The sequence below is a fragment of the Coregonus clupeaformis genome, chromosome 7 (assembly GCF_020615455.1).
Source record: "Coregonus clupeaformis isolate EN_2021a chromosome 7, ASM2061545v1, whole genome shotgun sequence".
Lineage (NCBI taxonomy): Eukaryota > Metazoa > Chordata > Actinopteri > Salmoniformes > Salmonidae > Coregonus > Coregonus clupeaformis.
Genome location: NC_059198.1, coordinates 12,650,448 through 12,672,189, shown reverse-complemented (window position 1 = coordinate 12,672,189; position 21,742 = coordinate 12,650,448). Strand labels below are relative to the sequence as shown.

Below are 21,742 nucleotides of genomic sequence, written 5' to 3'. Positions count from 1 at the left end.
ATTGGAACGCCGACTGCGAGCCAGGCCTAATCGCCAAACATCAGTGCCTGACCTCACTAATTCTCTTGTGGCTGAATAGAAGCAAATCCCCACAGCCATGTTCCAACATCTAGTGGAAAGCCTTCCCAGAAGAGTGGAGGCTGTTATAGCAGCAAAGGGGGGGACCAACTCCCTATAAATGCCCATGATTTTGGAATGAGATGTTCAACGAGCAGGTGTCCACATACTTTTGGTCATGTAGTGTATATACAAGTATATGTTTTTTAATGTGACATTTTTCACAACTTCCAGCTACATCTTGTCTCCCATCCAGGGACCAACCAGGATTTTTTAATGTTTTTCTTTGTAAGGGAGCTCACACTCACATTCTGATCAAGCTGGTAAGAACCCAGCAAGGAAAAGTGTCCTTCCCTTCTGGCCATATAATTAGCACTTTCTAAACAAATAGTTCTTCATCTCATGTACTTGAATTGACTTTATTCCCAGTAAGCAACTGAACTCAGTGTTAGAGGATAACATACAGTTGAAGTCGGAAGTTTACATACACTTAGGTTGGAGTCATTAAAACTTGTTTTCAACCACTCCACACATTTCTTGTTAACAAACTATAGTTTTGGCAAGTCGGTTAGGACATCTACTTTGTGCATGACACAAGTAATTTTTCCAACAATTGTTTACAGACAGATTATTTCACTTATAATTCACTGTATCACAATTCCAGTGGGTCAGAAGTTTACATACACTAAGTTGACTGTGCTTTTAAACAGCTTGGAAAATTCCAGAAAATGATGTCATGGCTTTAGAAGCTTCTGATAGGCTAATTGACATCATTTGAGTCAATTGGAGGTGTACCTGTGGATGTATTTCAAGGCCTACCTTCAAACTCAGTGCCTCTTTGCTTGACATCATGGGAAAATCAAAAGAAATCAGCCAAGACCTCAGAAAAAAAATGGTAGACCTTCACAAGTCTGGTTCATCCTTGGGAGCAATTTCCAAACGCCTGAAGGTACCACGTTCATCTGTACAAACAATAGTATGCAAGTATAAACACCATGGGACCACCAGCCATTATACCGCTCAGGAAGGAGACGCGTTCTGTCTCCTAGAGATGAACGTACTTTGGTGCGAAAAGTGCAAATCAATCCCAGAACAACAGCAAAGGACCTTGTGAAGATGCTGGAGGAAACAGGTACAAAAGTATCTATATCCACAGTAAAACAAGTCCTATATCGCCATAACCTGAAAGGCCGCTCAGCAAGGAAGAAGCCACTGCTCCAAAACTGCCATAAAAAAGCCAGACTACGGTTTGCAACTGCACATGCGGACAAAGATCGTACTTTTTGGAGAAATTTCCTCTGGTCTGATGAAACAAAAATAGAACTGTTTGGCCATAATGACCATCGTTATGTTTGGAGGAAAAAGGGGGGCTGCTTGCAAGCTGAAGAACACCATCCCAACCGTGAAGCACGGGGGTGGCAGCATCATGCTGTGGGGGTGCTTTGCTGCAGGAGGGACACAAAATAGATGGCATCATGAGGAAGGAAAATTATGTGGATATATTGAAGCAACATCTGAAGACATCAGTCAGGAAGTTAAAGCTTGGTTGCAAATGGGTCTTCCAAATGGACAATGACCCCAAGCATACTTCCAAAGTTGTGGCAAAATGGCTTAAGGACAACAAAGTCAAGGTATTGGAGTGACCATCACAAAGCCCTGACCTCAATCCTATAGAACATGTGTGGGCAGAACTGAAAAAGCGTGTGTGAGCAAGGAGGCCTACAAACCTGACTCAGTTACACCAGCTCTGTCAGGAGGAATGGGCCAAAATTCACTCAACTTATTGTGGGAAGCTTGTGGAAGGCTACCCGAAAAGTTTGACCCAAGTTAAACAATTTAAAGGCAATGCTATCAAATACTAATTGAGTGTATGTAAACTTCTGACCCACTGGGAATGTGATGAAAGAAATAAAAGCTGAAATAAATAATTCTCTCTACTATTATTCTGACAGTTCACATTCTTAAAACAAAGTGGTGATCCTAACTGACCTAAAACAGGGAATTTTTTCCAGCATTAAATGTCAGGAATTGTGAAAAACTATTTAAATGTATTTGGCTAAGGTGTTGGTAAATTTCCGACTTCAACTGTATAATGAAGGGATTATCCTCTCTTTGCTTGACATTTGGAGTCCGTTAAAATAAGATTTGTTTTAATTTGTGCACATTATCGCAGTTACTAGGAACAACTTTCCTTGAATATTGACGGGCCAATATTCAAGCCATGATTGCATGGTTGGATACATTAGTCGATCTAGTTTCACAATGCGGTGTCTCTATTACATCAGAATAGACATTCAGAGGAGCTTTGAGTTGAAAAGACCCCATCAAAACACAGATTTTCTACTCTGTTAATGTGATTGCAAATCAATTAATTCAGCACACTACTGTAGAAATACAATGAAAAGAACAAGAAGGCTCATGGCTGATATACTATCTACATGTTTCTTACTCTGTTCAAAATACAAATGTCCTATGAAGTTACAATATGAAACATACTGACTGTACTGTAGACTAGAGCATTAGTGTCGGAGAATGGATGAGGTGGAGTCTACTCTTGGAAAAAAAAGGTTCCAAAAAGGTTATTCGGCTGTCCCCAAAAGAGAACCCTTTTTGGTTCCAGGTAGAACTCTTTTGGGTTCCATGTAGAACCCTCTGTGTAAAAGGTTCTACCTGGAACCAAAAAGGGTTATTCAAAGGGTTATCCTATGGGGACAGCTGAAGAACCCTTGTAGGTTCTAGATAGCACCTTTGTTTCTAAGAGTGTAGAGAGAGGACAAGGCCAACCATTTAATATAGTTATATACAGTATGCAGTGGTAATATCTTGGCACCGCCATGATGACTCTACACTAAGCCAGGCATAATATACATGGTCACTTCTTCATGTGTTATATTAAATCAAAGCTCCTCTGGCCAGAAGTCATTTGTTTAGCCAGCCCAAGTCACATGCTAGCCCACATATATAGCCCACATATAACCAAATATATAATATCTTTCAGAAGAGCACAACAACTTATGCATTACGTCAAAGAATGATCACAATGTCCGATTTTCTCTGGGAAAATGTCTCCAATGTGATGGAAATGCATTAACCTGACAGGACAAGCGGAGACTAATCTGACTAGCTAGCCGCTGGCTGGGCTCTGCCGCTGATGCCTCCATGAAGCAACTAGGGGTCATTTTATTGAGTTCTGTCGCCGGTCATCAAAGCAGACGGAACGCCCATGGCGACTTTAATGTCACAGAAAGCACTGAACGCCGTTCTCTTGAGTGCTCTCGCTTTTCTGTCATAGTGGCACTGCACTCTAAACACCCTCACGTCAACCCTCCTTTCTTTAGACTCTAACCCAGAAATGATTGAGATGATTGAGAAATACCCCCATCTTTATCAAATGAATGAAAGGTGAAAGTATCCATAGTATCCATAGTATCCATAGTATCCATAGTATCCATAGTATCCATAGTATCCATAGTATTGAGAAGATCAAATTTAAGATAATCTCACCATTACTTTGAGTTCAGCTAAACATACAGAGACATGGCCATAGCTGAACTGTTTATCCTTTATTATGCCCTATATTGTTTACAGCATGTATCTTTACCCCTAACTAGCCAGCCCAAACACATCTCTCATTAGGCCATCTCTACTGTATTACAGCTCTAGCTCACTGCAAAAGATTACAGGGGGATAAATCTAAAGACATTACAGGATTAAAATCCCTGTTTGGCGATCTGTAATGCAACAACAGATGGTGATTTGATTATCATTAATAAAACCACTGAGATGGTTATTATTAATGAAATGGTTATTATTAATTGCTTTCTCTCTCTATGTAGGGGAAGTCGTGTTTTTGTGCGTCCTCACTGTGGACATTTACCTGATTGGCGACAGAGTATTGACAAGCAACCTTACTGAGCAGTGGAGCCCCCATGACATCAATGGAAAATGTAGGCAAACCCCAGGGATTGTTAGCTAGCCATTGCACATGTCAAATACAACGTTGCTACAATGCTGTAAACCGTTTAATATACCCTGGCTTAATGTTATTGCAACATTATGGTATGTTTTGTGTTTGTTGCAATTTGAAGTCCCTGATCTTAGAGAGTATGGCTGTCAAAATTATCATGTTCTGTCCTCTCTGATCTTCACAGTTTACTAGCATATTATTCCACTTAGCTAGAGGCATACTGGGGCTTCCTTACAAGCTGTTTCTGGAAGGCCACCATCTCAGCAGATGCTATTGGCACCTCACTGTGCTCCCACTCTGGAGGACAGTGGGATATCCCGTAGCAGTCAAGCTGTCCAGATAGCAGACAGCTGCTGAGCCAAACTGAAAGCCGGCTACCCAGTTCTCTAATGGAAACCATTTGACCATTGGAGAAACATAACAATTTGTTTTGCATTTGGTCTTTCTAGTTATCCAATTCTGAACAACTATTTTGCCCCATTTAGCATTAGGTCTCAGCATTTCTGCAAATCACTGCACATATTAGCTATTGACTTTGAAACACGTGGAAGAGACTTCCGAGTACGTGGGCTAATATTAGCATGGCATTGTGGCTGACTGGTCCATTAGAGGAAGTGGAACCCCCCTGTCCGATGCTCATCCTTTCTCCCACTGCTCTTTAGACCCGCAATGAATGGAGAAGGAGAAAAAAAGAGAGCTCTCTGATTCCTGGGGCAAGACTCTTTCCTGTTCCCTGTGATCTTTCAGCCTTTGTGCCTGAGGGCCCAATGACCACCATGACACCTTTGGAGCCTACTCCTGGTGGCTGCCCAGATTAAATTGCACTCCAACGGTATCGTTCTTATTCATTCACTGCCTCTGTCGGAGAGAGCCATGGTTCTAGGCATTTGGACGCTTCGGAAAACTGCACATGCTCGAGTCTTTTTGCGTACCATATGGCCACTTTAGCTCGGCTGCTGAAAATTGCCTGGGGAATTTGGCTTAGGCTACAAAAGAGATGGATGAATTCGGAAGAAAAAGCCAAGTGATGCTTTTCAGGGTATTTTGGACAAGATGTGATGAGAAGACAGTGTGTTATCTCAGGATCCAGGGGGCAGAACAGAATTGTTTTGTTTGGTGGGAAAGCAATGTCTTGTTATCTGAGCACTGGCTGGGGGTGTGGGTCAGGCGAGGTCGTAGCAAGAGTTATTAATAACAGCATACTGTAGGTAGGGAGTGTTTGTGCACACATTACATTCTGTCCACTGGGTACACTATAAACCAGTTCACTTGCACCTGGAGAAGGTACTTCACCAGCAACATTAACTTGTATGTATGTGTGTGTTTGTGTGCGTGCTTGCTTGCTTGTGAGTGTGTGACTGGAAGGAGTAATAGGAGTAATATTAATATGTCCTAGTACATAGTATCCATTTATGTACACATCCAAATCTTACTTTTTAGGTAGTTGAGACTGAATGATTGTGTCAGAGGCAGAACACTGAAATTCATTCATTTCAAAATATTGTTTACCGGTATCTAGTTTTGACAGCAGCTGGTAGCATCATAGGAGGACGGAGAAATGGCACCTTTTTTCTTTTCTCGTTTCTGTCGGTATCTGCTTGTGCCAAGCTGTTCTCCAAATCACAGTGAGGTTGCCAACAGCAGGTGCAGGTAAATCAGGTGCAAACACCTGCTGCAGCTAGAGTAAAAATAAACAAGGTGAAAAGATAGCAAAGCCTAAACGGCATACTGTGACTGAATAGCACAGTCAACCTCCTATATCCTCTCTCCCATCAGAAATCACCGTCCTCATAAGCCTCATAGATCTAACTTATCAACTACAGGTCAAACACTATTTCATGAGATTCTCCCATGTTAAAGGGATAGTGCGAGATTGTGTCAATCAATCTATTTTTATGTCTCTGCGTGCAGTTTGAAGGAAGTTGAAGGTAGTTTCACAACCCATTGCTATCTAGCATTAGCACAATGACTGGAAGTCTACTGGAACAGCTTCTCTTCATTACCACTAATGAGAAAAATAGACTCATTTCCTCAGCTCTTATTGTTGGGGAGGGAGGTGTAAGGATGAGATGTCATTAGGAATGAGTCCTGGGTTGAAACTTGTTCTCTGTTATTGATACACTCTTCGAAAAAAGGGTTACAAAAGGGTTATTCGGCTGTCCCCATAGGACAATCTTTTTTGCTTACAGGTAGAACTCTTTTGGGTTCCATGTAGAACCGTCTGTGTAAAGGGTTTTACATGGAACCCAAAAGGGTTCTACCTGGAACCAAAAGGATTCTACCTGGAACCAAAAATTGTTATTCAAAGGGTTCTCCTATGGGGACCGCTGAATAACTCTTTTAGGTTCTAGATATCACCTTTTTTTCTAAAAGTATATTGCACAGGAGCATTAGGGTCTATTCTATGGCACTGGGGGCAAAATAACATTAATTATAGAAATCATAAGCACGGTAAAGCCTAATTAACAAAGCAGCAGGTGTAGGGACCTTGTTCCTATTTTGCTCAGGGATAAATCACAAGATAATGGTACATGGATAGTGGTGTCCATTTTTTGTCTTACATATCGACCAGCCTGGTCTCATAGACTAGACGTAACATAGTAAAGCTAAATCCGGGACACTCAAATTAGTTTGATATGTTATGTTTGGTATGGTTACATAAGACAGAAGGTTACTTAAGGCAAAAAAGAAAGTAGAGAGGTTGGTTGCGGTGGATGGATGGATGTATAATGTTAATGTCAAGCAACCCAAAGGTTGCGCGTTCGAATCTCATCACGGACAACTTTAGCATTTTAGCTAATTAGCAACTTTGAAACTACTTACTACTTTTCAGCTACTTTGCAACTACTTAGCGTGTTAGCTAACCCTTCCCCTAACCCTAACCTTAACCCTTTAACCTAACTCTTAACCCTAACCATAACCGTAACCCTAACCTTAACCCCTAACCCTAACCCCTAGCCTAGCTAATGTTAGCCACCTAGCATTAGCCACCTAGCTAACGTTTGCCACATCAAATTGGAATTTGTAACATATCATACGTTTTGCAAATTCGTAAATATTGTACTAATTGCAATTGGTAACATATCATACGATAGCTAGGTGGCTAATGCTAGTTGGCTAACATTAGCTAGGTTAGGGGTTAGGGTTAGGGGTTAAGGTTAGGATAACATTGTGGTCCTCTGTAGCTCAGCTGGTAGAGCACGGCGCTTGTAACGCCAAGGTAGTGGGTTCGATCCCCGGGACCACCCATACACAAAAATGTATGCACGCATGACTGTAAGTCGCTTTGGATAAAAGCGTCTGCTAAATGGCATATTATATTATATATTACATAACATATGAAATGGATAATGGACATCCACAAATGAATACATGTCATAAGAAACATAACATATCATACTAATTGGAGTATCCCGGATTTACATTTACTATGTTACGTCTACCTCTGAGTCCAGGTTGCAGCGACGGGTTGCCTGACAAGGTTACGAAAATTATGTGTGTGTAATGATTCTGAACGGTCAGATAGCAAGCAACAAGTACAATAAGCTGCCATGTGGGGAATCTTATTTGGCTTGTTTTCAGCTAGTTCTTGATACCATATCTTGGTTTGAGGTGTTTATGTCAGCCTATGCTAATATGGCAAATATTCACTAGCTAGCTAACCAACAACTGTAAAAATGTATTTGAAAGACAACAAGTGCTTATTGTGTAAATGTATTTATGTTTTCAATAAACATTTGGAGACTAAATATAGTTCAGATGTTCTCAATCAATAAGCCTTTGAAGTTTACAGTTGTTTTGCCCCAAATCTTGGCCTTACAAGCTCCTGCTTTTCCATTTTCATTAGCAGGCTGACTTCTTCATCAACCTTGCTTTAAGTGTTTTGCCTCCAGCCAAGCGTTTCCTATAATTGTACAATGATTTCTATGCATGTTACTGCAATGTGTCTAGTGCCAATAGCTAATAATAACTCCTACAAGATTTATTGTGAATACGAAATTTACAGATTGGAAGTAGTGTTTACTTTGTAGTACTAGTTCAGGAAGCTTTTCTTATAGATATATTTACAAGTACTGTCAGATATACTGTATGACAGATAGATAGTCTGTAACGGGCTTTGGTAATGCATCATTGTTTCTTCCTCTGTTCCAGGGGTGTGGTTCGAGTGGACGTCAATCTGCAGAGTGTTGACATCGACCAGTGCTCTGTGGACGGTTGGTTTGCTGGGACCCATCGATGCAACCTGACTACTATGGAGGTAGCTACGTCTAATGGATGCATGAATGACTGATTAGTTTGTGTGTGCGTGTGTGTATGTGTGTGCGTGTTTCGGTGTGTGTGTATGTGCGTGTGTGTGTATGTGCATGCGTATGTGTGTGCGTGTGTGCGTGTGTGTGTTTTATGATTCATGCCTTCCATAAACCTGGACACTGACCTGTGGCAAGTCACATTACAATGTCTTGAATGCCATGAATGGGTAAATGCTGAATCATTGCACCACAATGGCAGATACTATATTTCTTGTAATTCATTGATGTTGTACATGTATCACAGCACTTAATAGTCACATTATGTTGCCTGTCATTGTATTGTTGTATTGGCTATATTTTGTCCCATTTTTTGAATGGAGGTCACTCATTTCACTATACATTTTTGTTAAATAAATACAATAATCCCAGAGTTGGATCATGTACAGAAACATATAAACTAATTTCTCATTTTACACTACAATAATACGGTACACTTTGATTGCCTTTACTATTATATTTTTGTACCTACTGTACTTAATAGGTTTTTCTAGTTATCAACTAGTCTTTTGTCGATGGTCTTAATGCTTTAACCTGCTGTTTTAGGATCATCATTGGGAATGATAGATTTTTAAGAGGCACTGTAGATCAGACTGCTTCATAATACATGTGATGTAATGGATTTCAGTGAGCTCTCTGAATAATTAATTAGTCTCTTTGTCTGAGCACTTCCACCTCTCCATGGACAGTTCGCTAGAGTAGCAGACTGGCAGAGTCTGTGTGTGTGTGTGTGTATGTGTGTGTCTCTGTGTGTGTACAAAATAGTAGGCCTGTGTGTTAGTGCAACTGTTTTCTCTCTCTCTGTGTTTGTATGCGGTCATTTTTGTGTGCTTGTTGATACAGTAACCCAGTTCAGTCTGGCCTTGGCATGTAATATATCTGGCCTTGCATACTGTATGTAATAGGAGCTTGACAGCTATATGACAGCTTTGTGAATGTGATAGTAAGCCTTAAGAAAGAAACCCTTGACGGTACAGTATCTACTCCAGCATACACACTCACCGCTATCCTCAGACCTTGTGTTGCTGCCTGCAGTTGCTGTACACATCTGAACGTACTGTAGTGCCATCAATGAGTCGATGTTAGCAATGTATCTGTTACAGTTAACAGCTTGCTTTTTCTATAGGATCGTGCTACAGTATGAGGTAAAGTAAAGGTGGGAGAGTGGGGCTTCTCTAATGATGGAGACTACCCCTATAAATAGCACGTTGGACTGCAATGTAATCAAGACATGCTCAACAGTACTGTAATGGGATAAAAAACAGGGACTCATTTTGTTGTATTACCGTGGTACTTTTTCACACTGAAACTGTACAATCCTCCACCGAAACTATCCCACTGTTACCTAAATAAAAAGGGTTTTGAGGCGTGTCAGTGGGGTGTGAAGAATCAGGAGTCAGGCAGGATTCAGGTGCAAAATGGTGGTATTTATTTACAGATGGTGTGCTGGATCCATTAGTATTTACAAGACATTGGCAAACACTGACATACTGTATAGACTTTCAAGATAACAAGCAGATAAATGTAATAGGCAGAGCACCTTCAAACAAGGTATTGTGCATAAACAAAAGTATTCATCCCCCTTGGTGTTTTTCCTATTTTGTTGCATTACAAGCTGTAATTTAAATGGATTTTTATTTGGATTTCATGTAATGGACATACACAAAATAGTCCAAATTGGTGAAGTGAAATGAAATAAATAATGGAAAAGTGGTGCGTGCATATGTATTCACCCCATTTGCTATGAAGCCCCTAAATAAGATCTGGTGCAACCAATTACCTTCAGAAGTCACATAATTAGTTAAATAAAGTCCACCTGTGTGCAATCTAAGTGTCACATGATCTGTCACATGATCTCAGTATATATCCACACCTGTTCTGAAAGGCCCCAGAGTCTGCAACACCACTAAGCAAGGGGCACCACCAAGCAAGCGGCACCATGAAGATCAAGGAGCTCTCCAAACAGGTCACGGACAAAGTTGTGGAGAAGTACAGATCAGGGTTGTGTTATAAAAAAATATCAGAAACTTTGAACATCCCACGGAGCACCATTAAATCCATTATTAAAAAATTGAAAGAATATGGCACCACAACAAACCTGCCAAGAGAGGGCCGCCCACCAAAACTCACGGACCAGGCAAGGAGGGCATTAATCAGAGAGGCAACAAAGAGACCAAAGATAACCCTGAAGGAGCAGCAAAGCTCCACAGCGGAGATTGGAGTATCTGTCCATAGGACCACTTTAAGCTGTACACTCCACAAAGCTGACAGGGGAGAAGGGCCTTGGTCAGGGAGGTGACCAAGAACCCGATGGTCACTCTGACAGAGCTCCAGAGTTCCTATGTGGAGATGGGAGAACCTTCCAGAAGGACAACCATCTCTGCAGCACTCCACCAATCAGGCCTTTATGGTAGAGTAGCCAGACGGAAGCCACTCCTCAGTAAAAGGCACATGACAGCCTGCTTGGAGTTTGCCAAAAGGCACCTAAAGGACTCTCAGACCATGAGAAACAAAATTCTCTGGTCTGATGAAACCAAGATTGAACTCCTTGGCCTGAATGCCAAGTGTCACGTCTGGAGGAAACCTGGCACCATCCCTACAGTGAAGCATGGTGGTGGCAGCATCATACTGTGGGGATGTTTTTCAGCGGCAGGGACTAGTAGACTAGTCAGGATCGAGGGAAAGATGAATGGAGCAAAGTACAGAGCGGTCCTTGATGAAAACCTGCTCCAGAGCACTCAAGACCTCAGACTGGGGGCGAAAGTTCACCTTCCAACAGGACAATGACCCTAAGCACACAGCCAAGACAATGCAGGAGTGGCTTCGGGACAAGTCTCTGAATATCCTTGAGTGGCCCAGCCAGAGCCCAGACTTGAACCCGATCTAACATCTCTGGAGAGACCTGAAAATAGCTGTGCAGCAACGCTCCCCATCCAACCTGACAGTGCTTCAGAGGATCTACAGAGAAGAATGGGAGAAATGTCCCAAATACAGGTGTGCCAAGCTTGTAGCGTCACACCCAAGAAGACTCGAGGATGTAATTGCTGCCAAAGGTGCTTCAACAATGTACTGAGTAAAGGGTCTGAATACTTATGTAAATGTGATATTTCAGTATTAACCTGTTTTTGCTTTGTCATTATGGGGTATTGTATGTAGATTGATGAGGGAAAAAAACAATTTAATCCATTTTAGAATAAGGCTGAAATGTAACAAAATTTGGAAAACGTCAAGGGGTCTGAATATTTTCCGAATTCACTGTACCTGGAAATTTGTATCTGCGATAAATTGTCTTATAAAACACAGTCTTAATTGAAGTATTTGTGTCTAACTTTTAATGTGTAATTGTTTGCTGCTTTTGAGACATTGGTCTCATTGGGACTCAATGGGACATGTTTAAAGGGATATTTCGTGATTTTGGCAATGAGACAGATGAACTCGTGGATACCATTTTTATGTCTCTGTGTCCAGTATGAAGGAAGTTAGAGGTACTGTAGTTTTGCGAGCCAAATTCACTAGAGGCTAGCGTTAGCACAATGACTGGAAGTCTATGGGTATCTACTAGCATGCTAGCAGTTACCCATAGACTTCCGGTCAATGCGCTAACGCTAGCCTCTAGTGAATTTGAGAATGATTAGTTGCTGCATTCAAAGTCGGCCACGCTACACCACTAGATGGCATCATATAGGACTATAAGGGCTGAACCGATGGACATGGGGCCATGAAATTTGGTATGTAAACCTTATGTACAGTGGGGGAAAAAAGTATTTAGTCAGCCACCAATTGTGCAAGTTCTCCCACTTAAAAAGATGAGAGAGGCCTGTCAATGTCATCATAGGTACACGTCAACTATGACAGACAAATTGAGAGAAAAAAAATCCAGAAAATCACATTGTAGGATTTTTAATGAATTTATTTGCAAATTATGGTGGAAAATAAGTATTTGGTCAATAACAAAAGTTTCTCAATACTTTGTTATATACCCTTTGTTGGCAATGACACAGGTCAAACGTTTTCTGTAAGTCTTCACAAGGTTTTCACACACTGTTGCTGGTATTTTGGCCCATTCCTCCATGCAGATCTCCTCAAGAGCAGTGATGTTTTGGGGCTGTCGCTGGGCAACACAGACTTTCAACTCCCTCCAAAGATTTTCTATGGGGTTGAGATCTGGAGACTGGCTAGGCCACTCCAGGACCTTGAAATGCTTCTTACGAAGCCACTCCTTCGTTGCCCGGGCGGTGTGTTTGGGATCATTGTCATGCTGAAAGACCCAGCCACGTTTCATCTTCAATGCCCTTGCTGATGGAAGGAGGTTTTCACTCAAAATCTCACGATACATGGCCCCATTCATTCTTTCCTTTACACGGATCAGTCGTCCTGGTCCCTTTGCAGAAAAACAGCCCCAAAGCATGATGTTTCCACCCCCATGCTTCACAGTAGGTATGGTGTTCTTTGGATGCAACTCAGCATTCTTTGTCCTCCAAACACGACGAGTTGAGTTTTTACCAAAAAGTTATATTTTAGTTTCATCTGACCATATGATATTCTCCCAATCCTCTTCTGGATCATCCAAATGTACTCTAGCAAACTTCAGACGGGCCTGGACATGTACTGCCTTAAGCAGGGGGACACGTCTGGCACTGCAGGATTTGAGTCCCTGGTGGCATAGTGTGTTACTGATGGTAGGCTTTGTTACTTTGGTCCCAGCTCTCTGCAGGTCATTCACTAGGTCCCCCCGTGTGGTTCTGGGATTTTTGCTCACCGTTCTTGTGATCATTATGACCCCACGGGGTGAGATCTTGCGTGGAGCCCCAGATCGAGGGAGATTATCAATGGTCTTGTATGTCTTCCATTTCCTAATAATTGCTCCCACAGTTGATTTCTTCAAACCAAGCTGCTTACCTATTGCAGATTCAGTCTTCCCAGCCTGGTGCAGGTCTACAATTTTGTTTCTGGTGTCCTTTGACAGCTCTTTGGTCTTGGCCATAGTGGAGTTTGGAGTGTGACTGTTTGAGGTTGTGGACAGGTGTCTTTTATACTGATAACAAGTTCAAACAGGTGCCATTAATACAGGTAACAAGTGGAGGACAGAGGAGCCTATTAAAGAAGAAGTTACAGGTCTGTGAGAGCCAGAAATCTTGCTTGTTTGTAGGTGACCAAATACTTATTTTCCACCATAATTTGCAAATAAATTCATTAAAAATCCTACAATGTGATTTTCTGGATTTTCTTTTCTCAATTTGTCTGTCATAGTTGACGTGTACCTATGATGAAAATTACAGGCCTCTCTCATCTTTTTAAGTGGGAGTACTTGCACAATTGCTGGCTGACTAAATACTTTTTTTCCCCACTGTATATGTCCTTAGAAGATTACCTGCTGCATTCAAAGATAACCAACCTACAGCACAAGACTAAACTTCACATTCGTCAGTTGTTGTTATTAGTCCCATCCTTCAGCTCCATTCAACACCTCCCATCTATCTCTTAACACCATCCATATTGGATTTCTATTTGCCATATATCTTTCAACTGTACTGTGATGTTTTACAAAAGTTCTGAACCTTTTGTATTCTCATTGTTTCTACAGTTTGTGAATTGAAAATAAACATCTTTGCTAAAAGTATTATTATATTATTGATCGATTGACTATGACTTTTCAGATCACCCAGTAGTGCTATCTGCAGGGTCAGCTCCATGCAAATATTGCAATCCTTCAGCCATTCCTGAATCTGTGTCCAGAAACAAGCTACAAATGGACAGTACCAAAACAAATAATCTAATGATTCTGTCTCTTCACAGCCAAATCTGCAGAGCTGGGAAGATTGTATCCCCCATACAAATAACATTCTATTGGTAGCAATAATTTTATATAATAATTTAAATTGAAAAATTCGATGTTTTGAGAGATGATTTTACATAAAGGAAGATCGTTCCTATATGATAGAGTGCTTGCTTTGTTATACAATTGCTATTTTGTCCTTTCTGTCATCCTGTGAACCCTGTTCTTTGCTGCTCGCAGCTATATTTGCTATTTGCAATTGAAAAGATTGTTTGGCAAAGGGTACTTCTTCGACTGAAGTGTCTTATTTCCCAATTATCATCAATGTATCCCCCTCTATCCAAATAATGGTATTTATATGTTAGCTATTTTCCTCCTTTCTTCCTACAATAGTGCCAGTGTAATTGATTGTTTCCCTTCATTGAATGTTTGACAATGTAAGGGGTTAATACAGCACCCCACCCATATCTTACCCCACTGTTCAAGCTGCTGTTTGGCCAGCCAAGCATGCAACTAGCCCAAACTGAGATGGAGGCAGACGGATGTTTGATTCATCACAGAGAGAAAAAACAAAATGAGGCCCAGTCTGTCTCTCTGTCTGAAAAAGAAGACCCAAAGAAACAGCAACAACCCGACAACAACAACCAATGTTTATTTTCTGCCAGACATCGTTATTTTAAGACCCAACCCCCATATCCGTTTGAATCGATCTATTCCCACTGACTCATCCAGCTTTTGTCCTTATTGATCATTTTCACTATCCTTTTTTTTTTTGCCAACCTTTACATAAAGTAGACTGGGCAAATATGAGCATTTGAAGGAGCTGTTTTGTAACATAACTGACTGCCAAACAAACACAGTGGATTGCATAAGCCGTAATATGTTTTACCTTTGTAATATCTTAAATAATCAGTGGTTGTGTGTGTGTATGTGTGTTTGTGCGTGCATGCACAGTTGTGTTCTCTATCGTGAAGTTTGTTAAAAGTACATATTTAGCAAGCCTTTTCTCCTTGCCTGTCTTTTAGAAGTGTCATGAAGGAGATACGTCTTCAAAGAGACGTGGTGGTAATGAGGGGGGCTTCGCTGCATGGTGGCTCAGGAGCAGTTTCTCTGAGGCCTCTTAGAATCAGAAAACAACCACAATGATCAGTTAAAGTTATTCACACTGTCTTCTCCTTTCAAACATCAACATACTTACATCTGTATTGAAATGTTTGCATCCACCAAGTCTCCTTGTACAATCATCCTACTCATTCTGAATTCTGAGATCCACCCGAGTTAATGTCAGATGTTAGATTTTTTTTACCTCTTCCGGCTTACATTTCTGCTTATGGTCTGTTTATGAAAATAACAGCACTCTGATTAAGGCCATTGTAGGCCGAAAAGTTTATATTTTAATCTTACTTAAATAAAATATATATATTTTAATGGTGAGCGAGTGTTGTGCCTTTTCCTTTGCAATGAAAATGAGAGCAAGGCATGAGGAAGTAATATTTGGAAAAGGGTAGCCTGGTGGACCAGCCAGTGATAGCTAGCTAGTTTTGCGCATGCTTCAGGTGATAGAAATCTGAACGCACTACCAACGTTTTTAAAAGTTGGTTTAATAATACTTTCCTGTGGATATATTGTCTCAAATTCCTAGCAGCAAAAGGACCATCCACCCAGACAACCGGTAGAGTGAGTTCAAATGTCATTTTATTCAACATTCCGTCTTGCAGCGGTCCTGGGAGGAGCCTTTCCAAATAATTCCATTCCATTCTACCAGATGGTGCATTAGAGATGTAGGATCTTAATTTGATCACCTTGTAGCAGGAGAACTTTCCTGCAATGCAGGACATTTAAAACTTGTAGTGTATTTGAGGTTAAAAAAGGCTTCTGAAGTTTGTAGATTCCACTTTGGAATTTCAAACTTGATTTTCCCTTACGAAAAATGTATCAATCCATTAAAAAATGTCAATTAATTATAATCCACATAATAATTCACATTTCCTGTTGCTGCAGGATTATTTTCCTGCTGTAGCAAACTGGCTCAAACTACATCTGTAGCTAGCTATCACCGGCTGCTACACCAGGCTAGGAAAAGGGGTGACCAAGCTTTATTCAGTTAACATTTGTAAATACATTTATATCACAGTTGAATACCAGGAAGGCCAATGCATACAGGGTGGAAGCATCAATCAGACTGCTTAGGCCAATGCCAATGTTACTTGGCCTGTCAAGGACAATATATGACAATCAATTTGGTCATGGATTCTAGGCTGTGAACCAACCATCCATTAGCTTAACAGCCAGGCTACTTAGACCGATTGGATCTCTATAAAGTTGTATCAGTAATGCTGTAAAGACTCAATGCATATGAAATGTATTAAATACAGTATATATACAGTACCAGTTAAAAGTTTGGACACCTACTCATTCAAGGGTTTTTCTTTATTTGTACTATTTTCTACATTATAGAATAATAGTGAAGACATCAAAACTATGAAATAACACATATGGAATCATGTAGTAACCAAAAAAGTGTTAAACAAATCAAAATATATTTTAGATTTTAGATTTTTCAAATAGCCACCCTTTGCCTTGATGACAGCTTTGCACACTCTTGGCATTCTCTCAACCAGCTTCATGAGGTAGTCACCTGGAATGCATTTCGACTAACAGGTGTGCCTTCTTAAAAGTTAATTTGTGCAATTTCTTTCCTTCGTTTGAGCTAATCAGTTGTGTTGTGACGATGTAGGGGGGGTATACAGAAGATAACCCTGCTTGGTAAAATACCAAGTCCATATTATGGCAAGAACAGCTCAAATAAGCAAAGAGAAATGACAGTCCATCATTACTTTAAGACATGAAGGTCAGTCATTACCGAAAATGTCAAGAACTTTGAAATTTTCTTCAAGTGCACTCGCAAAAACTATCAAGCGCTATGATGAAACTGGCTCTCATTAGGACCGCCACAGGAATGGAAGACCCAGAGTTACCTCTGCTGCAGAGGATAAGTTCATTAGAGTTACAAGCCTCAGAAATTGCAGCCCAAATAAATGCTTCACAGAGTTCAAGTCACAGACACACCTCAACATCAACTGTTCAGAGGAGACTGTGTGAATCAGGCCTTCATGGTCGAATTGCTGCAAAGAAACCACTACGAAAGGACACCAATAAGAATAAGATACTTGCTTGGGCCAAGAAACACGAGCAATGGACATTAGACTGGTGGAAATGTGTCCTTTGGTCTGGAGTCCAAATTGGAGATTTTTGGTTCCAACTGTCGTGTCTTTGTGAGACGCAGTGTGGGTGAATGGACGATCTCCGCATGTATAGTTCCCACCGTAAAGCATGAAGGAGGAGGTTTTATGGTGTGGGGGTGCATTGCTGGTGACACTGTCTGTGATTTATTTAGAATTCAAGGCACACTTAACCAGCATGGCTACCACAGCATTCTGCAGCGATACGCCATCACATCTGGTTTGGGCTTAGTGGGACTATAATTTGTTTTTCAACAGGACAATAACCCAACACACCCTAGGCTGTGTAAGGACTATTTCACCAAGAAGGAGAGTGATGGAGTGCTGCATCAGATGACCTGGCCTCCACAACCAAATTGAGATGGTTTGGGATGAGTCGGACCGCAGAGTGAAGGAAAAGCAGCCAAGAAGTGCTCAGCATACAGTGAGGGAAAAAAGTATTTGATCCCCTGCTGATTTTGTACGTTTGCCCACTGACAAATAAATGATCAGTCTATAATTTTAATGGTAGGTTTATTTGAACAGTGAGAGACACAATAACAAAACAAAAATCCAGAAAAACGCATGTCAATAATGTTATAAATTGATTTACATTTTAATGAGGGAAATAAGTATTTGACCCCCTCTCAATCAGAAAGATTTCTGGCTCCCAGGTGTCTTTTATACAGGTAACGAGCTGAGATTAGGAGCACACTCTTAAAGGGAGTGCTCCTAATCTCAGCTTGTTACCTGTATAAAAGACACCTGTCCACAGAAGCAATCAATCAATCAGATTCCAAAGTCCAAAGAGCTCTCCAAGGATGTCAGGGACAAGATTGAAGACCTACACAAGGCTGGAATGGGCTACAAGAACATCGCCAAGCAGCTTGGTGAGAAGGTGACAACAGTTGGTGCGATTATTCGCAAATGGAAGAAACACAAAAGAACTGTCAGTCTCCCTCGGCCTGGGGCTCCATGCAAGATCGTGGAGTTGCAATGATCATGAGAACGGTGAGGAATCAGCCCAGAACTACACGGGAGGATCTTGTCAATGATCTCAAGACAGCTGGGACCATAGTCACTGTCACACCCTGGCTCTGGGACTCATTATGTTGAGCCAGGGTGTGTTCATTCTATGTTTTCTGTTTCTATGTTGGGTGTTCTAGGTTGTTTATTTCTATGTTTGACTGAGTGACTCCCAATCAGAGGCAACGAGTGTCAGCTGTGTGCTGGTTGTCTCTGATTGGGAGCCATATTTTACTGTCTGTGTTTCACTTTGTGTTTGTGGGTTTTTGTTCCGTGTTCGGTCATTGTCACTGAGGACTTCACGAGTCGTTTATTGTTTTGTTATTTCGTGTGTATGCTTTAATTAAATAAAGCAAGTATGTTCGCAACTAACGCTGCGCTTTGGTCCACTCCTTCATACGACGTTCGTGACAGTCACCAAGAAAGCAATTGGTAACACACTACGCCGTGAAGGACTGAAATCCTGCAGCGCCCGCAAGGTCCCCCTGCTCAAGAAAGCACATATACATGCCCATCTGAAGTTTGCCAATGAACATCTGAATGATTCAGAGGAGAACTGGGTGAAAGTGTTGTGGTCAGATGAGACCAAAATGTAGCTCTTTGGCATCAACTCAACTCACCGTGTTTGGAGGAGGAGGAATGCTGCCTATGACTCCAAGAACACCATCCCCACCGTCAAACATGGAGGTGGAAACATTATGCTTTGGGGGTGTTTTTCTGCTAAGGGGACAGGACAACTTCACCGCATCAAAGGGACGATGGACGGGGCCATGTACCGTCAAATCTTGGGTGAGAACCTCCTTCCCTCAGCCAGGGCATTGAAAATGGGTCGTGGATGGGTATTCCAGCATGACAATGACCCAAAACACACGGCCGAGGCAACAAAGGAGTGGCTCAAGAAGAAGCACATGAAGGTCCTGGAGTGGCCTAGCCAGTCTCCAGACCTTAATCCCATAGAAAATCTGTGGAGGGAGCTGAAGGTTTGAGTTGCCAAACGTCAGCCTCGAAACCTTAATGACTTGGAGAAGATCTGCAAAGAGGAGTGGGACAAAATCCCTCCTGAGATGTGTGCAAACCTGGTAGCCAACTACAAGAAACGTCTGACCTCTGTGATTGCCAACAAGGGTTTTGCCACCAAGTACTAAGTCATGTTTTGCAGAGGGGTCAAATACTTATTTCTCTTATTAAAATGCAAATCAATTCATAACATTTTTGACATGCGTTTTTCTGGATTTTGTTGTTGTAATTCTGTCTCTCACTGTTCAAATAAACCTACCATTAAAATTATAGACTGATCATTTCTTTGTCAGTGGGCAAACGTACAAAATCAGCAGGGGATCAAATACTTTTTTCCCTCACTGTATGTGGGAATTCCTTCAAGACTGTTGGAAAAGCATTCCAGATGAAGCTGGTTGAGAGAATGCCAAGAGTGTGCAAAGCTGTCATCAAGGCAAATGGTGGCTATTTGAAGAACCTCAAATATAAAATATAGTTTGATTTGTTCAACACTTTTTTGGTTACTACATGATTCGATATGTGTTATTTCTTAGTTTTAATGTCTTCATTATTATTCTTCAATGTAGAAAATAGTAAAAATAAAGAAAAACCCTTGAATGAGCAGGTGTGTCCAAACTTTTGACTGGTACCGTATATATATATATGTTCAATTTTCAATTCAATTTTTCAATTTTATTTTATATAGCCCTTCTTACATCAGCTAATATCTCGAAGTGCTGTACAGAAACCCAGCCTAAAACCCCAAACAGCTAGTAATGCAGGTGTAGAAGCACGGTGGCTAGGAAAAACTCCCTAGAAAGGCGAAAACCTAGGAAGAAACCTAGAGAGGAACCAGGCTATGAGGGGTGGCCAGTCCTCTTCTGGCTGTGCCGGGTGAAGATTATAACAGAACCATGCCAAGATGTTCAAAAATGTTCATAAGTGACAAGCATGGTCAAATAATAATCAGGAATAAATCTCAGTTGGCTTTTCATAGCCGATCATTAAGAGTTGAAAACAGCAGGTCTGGGACAGGTAGGGGTTCCATAACCGCAGGCAGAACAGTTGAAACTGGAATAGCAGCAAGGCCAGGCGGACTGGGGACAGCAAGGAGTCACCACGGCCGGTAGTCCCGACGTATGGTCCTAGGGCTCAGGTCTCTCAGTTGGCTTTTCATAGCCGATCATTAAGAGTTGAAAACAGCAGGTCTGGGACAGGTAGGGGTTTCAGTAACCGCAGGCAGAACAGTTGAAACTGGAATAGCAGCAAGGCCAGGCGGACTGGGGACAGCAAGGTGTCATCATGCCCGGTAGTCCTGACGTATGGTCCTAGGGCTCAGGTTCTCAGAGAGAGAAAGAGAGAACGAGAGAATTAGAGAGAGCATACTTAAATTCACACAGGACACTGGATAAGACAGGAGAAGTACTCCAGGTATAACCAACTAACCCCAGCCCCCGACACATAAACTACTGCAGCATAAATACTGGAGGCTGAGACAGGAGCGGTCCGGAGACACTGTGGCCCCATCCGAAGAAACCCCGGACAGGGCCAAACAGGAAGGATATAACCCCACCCACTCTGCCAAAGCACAGCCCCCGCACCACTAGAGGGATATCCTCAACCACCAACTTACAATCCTGAGACAAGGCCGAGTATAGCCCACAGAGGTCTCCACCACAGCACAAACCAAGGGGGGCGCCAACCCAGACAGGAAGATCACGTCAGTAACTCAACCCACTCAAGTGACGCACCCCTCCCAGGGACGGCATGAAAGAGCACCAGCAAGCCAGTGACTCAGCCCCTGCAACAGGGTTAGAGGCAGAGAACCCCAGTGGAGAGGGGAACCCGGCCCGGCAGAGACAGCAAGGGCTGTTCGTTGCTCCAGAGCCTTTCCGTTCACCTTCACACTCCTGGGCCAGACTACACTCAATCATATGACCTACTGAAGAGATAAGTCTTCAGTAAAGACTTAAAGGTTGAGACCGAGTCTGCGTCTCTCACATGGGTAGGCAGACTGTTCCATAAAAATGGAGATCTATATGATATATATGTATATCTATATATATAATCTAATGGATACACAATGTTTGCAGCCATACTAGTGAGCCATAATGTACTTGCTATCGCTGCATACATTTTTTACAAACAAGATAGGCCTTCAATCAGGAAGCAAATAGGAGACAAACCTGTCATACTTGACATTTTCCTTTTTCCCTTTTTCCCCCATCTCCTAATAATGGCACTTTCATTCGTGTGCTTCGGTGTTCTTCAAAAGTCTTGAACTTTGCCCCGGGGGTCCCTTTCATGCAAATACATAAAGATGATGATGATTGTCTCAATCACTTAGCTTATTGCACAGAACAAGTGGTGAAGCCCTCAGGGACTGGCTGCT

At 41.7% G+C, this 21,742-nt stretch overlaps 1 protein-coding gene across 1 annotated transcript in view; it reads left to right on the top strand.

The window, feature by feature from the left end:
* gpr158a (G protein-coupled receptor 158a) overlaps positions 1-21,742 on the top strand; it is a 102,647-nt gene that overhangs the window by 5,316 nt on the left and 75,589 nt on the right. Inside the window, exon 2 of the mRNA XM_041880271.2 lies at positions 8,177-8,282. Coding sequence (XP_041736205.2) covers positions 8,177-8,282 — 106 coding nt within the window. The remainder of the gene's footprint in view (positions 1-8,176; positions 8,283-21,742) is intronic.